Here is a 4,748-nt window from a genome sequence, read left to right as displayed (position 1 = left end):
TATATATATATATATATAAACCAAACTGTTTGTAAGTCCGTCTAGAATTCAATGAGATAAGAGTATTTGTGTTCATGCTGATCACTCACCTTACATTAGGTACCACAGAGCACAACAGAAAGCCTGCCTGTGGTAAGATGGCCGCCCGGTGATGCCGTTTGAGACTCCGCCGTAAGACATCTAGCCTTTATTATGGATATCTATGGTTGAACCGACTCTAGAATGTTCCAGTAAATGAGGACCTGAGTGGGTGAAACATGGCCACCATGTTCAGCAGAACCCAGAGGGGGCGTCTGCTCCTGCAGACTGTCCTCATGACCCTGAGGCAACCTGCGGACATTTGAAACAGGACCTGAAAATGTTCTTGGTGCTGCTTTTCTGTTTGTTTTTAAAGTGCATAACAGTAAATGGAGTATTTTCATACTTTAATACTAAAGATCAGCCCATAGCATCATCCTGCTGCCTGACATCAGCCAATCAGCAGCTTTCAGTGTTTCCAAAGACAGAATGAGGAGATGATTTAGTCTCTTCTAAAGTCGCCTTATATGTGTGATTAATAACTTTATTTAATGTCTGTTTTTATACATTTATTAACAGAACCTCTTTTTAAAATTGGAATCTCTGTTTTAACTTTAGTCTTAGAACATTAATTTCTGTCCCCTAACTTCTAAACATTCATCACTTTAAAGGGGAACGCCATTTTTTTTCCATTGTTTCCTTGATTTCCCGTTATTCCATCCTGTTCTACTCTCCCATATGAGTTTAGTGTCATTTGGAGCCGTTCTGAAGATATTCCGTTAGGTTATATCCAGTAACGTCTTCCTATGGGCAACGACTTGAAGGCACAAACTAAACTGTTCATCATTTATTCTTTATGGAACGCCAGCATTCAGAACATGGAGGCCAATCACTGTCCCCCAGACATCCACTGTTAGATTTTTCATATCTATATATTTTTTTTTAAACAAAACGTGCATGACGTCATCAGCGCGAGGCTCCAGAAAACTCATATGGGTGAGTAGAACATGATGGAATAACATAAAATCAAGGACCCAATGTAAAAAAATGGTGTTCCCCTTTAATTCAACAACAATTCACATCACATCATCTCATCGACTCATTGATTCTGCAGCAATCCCCTCACACCAAGCATGCATGCAGCAACAGTGGAGAGGAAAACAGGAAGAAACCTCCAGCAGAACCAGGCTCACAGCTGAAAACATAGAAATTGTGGTGTCTGGGCCTGTTGGGTGCAGTCTAGGTTATGCTCTCTCTCTCTCTGATAGGTGCGGCTGTGGAGGAGCTGGCTGCACACAGCTGAGACTGATCCTCATCTGGAGCCGTATTTAAAGCATGGCTTCCTGTGCTCTCTGCCTGATGGTCACCGTTAGATGGTAGATGTGAAAACTTCTCTCCCTTGTGGAAATGATTTCTTCAGCTTTTGAAATTGAACATATTGCTCTTACCTTTGCTCTGTCTACCCAGGATCCAGCTACCAAGCCACACCACCCTCCTCCCTCTGCTCCAGCTGCTGCAGAGAGCTTCCCTCCCAGCTCACACTACCCGTTTCCTTCCTTCCTTCTCTGCCTGTGAACCTAAAAATAAACGTTGCTCCTTTCTCCTAGCCTTGATGTCTGCATTCTGGGTCCATCACATAGCTCCTCACAGAAATCTAGATAAGTCATTTTTTTCTTTAAAATAGTTTGTTCTTGGATTGAGGAGGTAAAACAGAGATTTTGTTAATGAAACAAGACAATTTACACTTAAAATAAGAAAAAAACAATTCCATTTGCAAATGCACATGATCAAATTATCTTATTTTAAGAGTAAAAATCTAATTTAACTACTGAAATTAAGGATAAATACACTTAATTTAAGACATTTTTACTTATTTCTAGACCGTTTTTTCCAGTGCAGTGTGAGCGGCCATCTGCTGAGGCTGACTGGGGTTCAAGCAGACATAGAAAAAGACGCATAGATACAACTAGCTCCACAGGCGGCCTCCAGAATCTTCCTCCTGGATGTATTTTTTGCATTATTATTTTATGTTGAATTAATTTTCCGTTTCCTGATCAGCTGGAAGGAAGCCAGAGGCAGTAAAAGAGAAATAAGCTAAAAAGCATTTCAGACACAGAGAGGGAACCAGGTGAGCAGGTGGGGCGGTAACCAGGTGACGTCTTAGACGTGCCCCCTGGCATCAGAACGACCACAGCTTCCCTCCTCCAGAGGCTGATGGCCTGATCTACAGAGAGGGCAGAAAGCTCAGCTCCTTTCTCCACAGGTGGAACCATCACTGACTGATCCTGGAATCATACCTGCGTTCATGGAGAACTGAACCTCATGTAGGTATCCTGTCTGAGGCTGCGTTTCTATTTAACTGACTGCAATCAGAGCATAACGTTGGGTAATGACCTCTCTGTTCCTCTCCCCAGAAGAGGAGGCTCCTCTCTGCCATGTTTTCCTGGAGCTCAGTGATGGATGTGGAGGAGCTGTGCCCGGTGTGTGGAGATAAAGTTTCTGGATACCACTACGGCGTCCTCACCTGTGAAAGCTGCAAGGTACCTATCTGCCCACCATAGTTCTTCTCCTGCTGTGCTGCGTTAACAGCTTCGTCTCGTTCTGCAGGGATTCTTTAAACGAACTGTTCAAAACAAGAAGGCGTACGTCTGTGTGGGAAAGCAGCAGTGCCAGATTGATCAAAGTCAGAGGAAAAGATGCCCGTTCTGCAGGTTTCAGAAGTGTCTGAATGCTGGGATGCGTCTGGAAGGTAAGCTGGATGGAAGACGTTCTTTATGTCACATGTTTCATCTGTGTTCAGGTGGACGGCAGCGTTTTGGGAGGATTCAGCAGATGGAGAGCAGAATGTGAAAGATGCACTATTGGATCAGAACAGAGCCCAGCTTCTGCTGCAGACTGAGACCAAAGTGGAAACATGGAGAATATTTCCTGCCCAGTTCAGCTGCTGGTTTCCAGTTTCAGACTGAGACTAGAACCTTCCTCCTATTCTGATCTTCCTTCAGTGAAAAACTCGGCTTTGGCTTTAAGGATTCCTGCAGAAACTCTTAAACTTTCTTTAATAGCTACTTCCATCCACGCGTTTGTTTTAGAAATGCAAACATGGAGGTCAAGCCTGGATTTGCTGCTTCAAACCTGAATAATTTCTATCAGATTATTGATCCTCAGGTTACTTTAAAGTTAGATGTTGTGTCAGAATCTGTAAACCCGACTGACAGATGATCGTTTCCCTGCAGCTGTCCGCGCTGATCGGATGAGAGGAGGAAGAAACAAGTTTGGGCCCATGTACAAGCAGGACCGCGCCGCCAAGCAGCAGAGGAAAGCTTTGGTTCAAGCCAGCAGGCTGAGCCCCCCCTCCACCCACCAACCCAGAACCACCCCCCCCTCTGCAGCCCTGCCCTGCAGCCCACCTGCTGATCCACAGAACCAGAACCCCTCTCCTTCTCACTGGGCCTGGAGGTTAGAGCACTGCAATGACCGAGCAGCCCGGATCATCTCTCCACAGGGCCCAGAGCCCAGAGCCGTCACCGCAGAAGGTCAGAGGCCCCCGGTTCTGATCCGGTGTCTGTGCTGGGATCCACCTGAGCAGCAGGGCAGCACCTGCAGAGAGAGCGGCTCCTGGGCTTCAGGATCCGCTCTGGCCGACCAGCTGCTGTGCTCCCTGGTGGAGTGGGCCCGGACCTCCATCTTCTTCAAGGAGCTGAAGGTAGGACTGCAGGTCCTACAGGGTTCTGGACCTGACCGCGGCCTGGGTCCCACAATTTACTACAGGTCACCACTGGTTACTGCGGGTTACCACTGGTTACTAATGGCTACTACAGGTTACCACTGGTTACTAAAGGTTACTGCAGGTCCTACAGGGTTCTGGACCTGACCGCGGTCTGGGTCCCACAATTTACTACGGTTACTATGGGTTACTGCGGGTTACTAATGGTTACTACAGGTTACCACTGGTTACTAATGGCTACTACAGGTTACCTCTGGTTACTAAAGGTTACTGCAGGTCCTACAGGGTTCTGGACCTGACCGCGGTCTGGGTCCCACAATTTACTACGGTTACTATGGGTTGGTACGGGTAACTAATGGCTACTACAGGTTACCACAGGTTACTAAGGGTTACTGCGGGTTGGTACGGGTTACCACTAGTTACTACGGGTTACCACTGGTTACTAATGGCTACTACAGGTTACCACAGGTTACTAAGGGTTACTGCGGGTTGGTACAGGTTACCACTGGTTACNCACTGGTTACTAATGGCTACTACAGGTTACCACAGGTTACTAAGGGTTACTGCGGGTTGGTACGGGTTACCACTGGTTACTAATGGCTACTACAGTATACCACTGGTTACTAAGGTTACTATGGGTTACTACAGGTTACCAGAGGTTACTAAGGTTACTATGGGTTACCACTGGTTACTAAGGGTTAATGCGGGTTACCACTGGTTACTAAAGGTTTCTACAGGTTACCACTGGTTACTAAGGTTACTATGGGTTACTACAGGTTACCAGAGGTTACTAAGGTTACTATGGGTTACTACAGGTTACTATGGGTTAATGCGGGTTACCACTGGTTACTATGGGTTAATGCGGGTTACCACTGGTTACTAAAGGTTTCTACAGGTTCCCACAGGTTACTAAGGTTACCACTGGTTACTACAGGTTACTATGGGTTACTACAGGTTACCAGAGGTTACTAAGGTTACTATGGGTTACTACAGGTTACCAGAGGTT

General features: G+C 46.0%; 1 protein-coding gene across 1 annotated transcript; it reads left to right on the top strand.

Annotated features, from left to right (window-relative positions):
- The first annotated feature begins 2,426 nt into the window (after positions 1–2,426).
- Positions 2,427–3,889, top strand: LOC107104008 (nuclear receptor subfamily 5 group A member 2-like). Its single transcript, XM_015403891.1, has 3 exons — positions 2,427–2,558; positions 2,626–2,767; positions 3,252–3,889. The coding sequence occupies exons 1-3, from the start codon at positions 2,454–2,456 to the stop codon at positions 3,887–3,889; spliced, it is 885 nt and encodes a 294-aa protein (XP_015259377.1). The 5' UTR covers positions 2,427–2,453.
- The last annotated feature ends 859 nt before the right edge of the window (positions 3,890–4,748 follow it).

Source organism: Cyprinodon variegatus, unplaced genomic scaffold, assembly GCF_000732505.1.
Source record: "Cyprinodon variegatus isolate N-32 unplaced genomic scaffold, C_variegatus-1.0 Scaffold1589, whole genome shotgun sequence".
In the NCBI taxonomy this organism is placed as follows: Eukaryota; Metazoa; Chordata; class Actinopteri; order Cyprinodontiformes; family Cyprinodontidae; genus Cyprinodon; species Cyprinodon variegatus.
The sequence above is the reverse complement of the archived record's forward strand: the minus strand, read 5'-3'. Positions and strand labels throughout refer to the sequence as shown.

Excerpts from the sequence above, each read along its gene's own strand:
- LOC107104008 (XM_015403891.1), top strand. The coding sequence starts at position 2,454 with ATGTTTTCCTGGAGCTCAGTGATGGATGTGGAGGAGCTGTGCCCGGTG. Across the intron at positions 2,559-2,625 it reads TCACCTGTGAAAGCTGCAAG|GGATTCTTTAAACGAACTGT; the intron begins GTACCTATCTGC and ends CTCGTTCTGCAG. Across the intron at positions 2,768-3,251 it reads TGCTGGGATGCGTCTGGAAG|CTGTCCGCGCTGATCGGATG; the intron begins GTAAGCTGGATG and ends GTTTCCCTGCAG.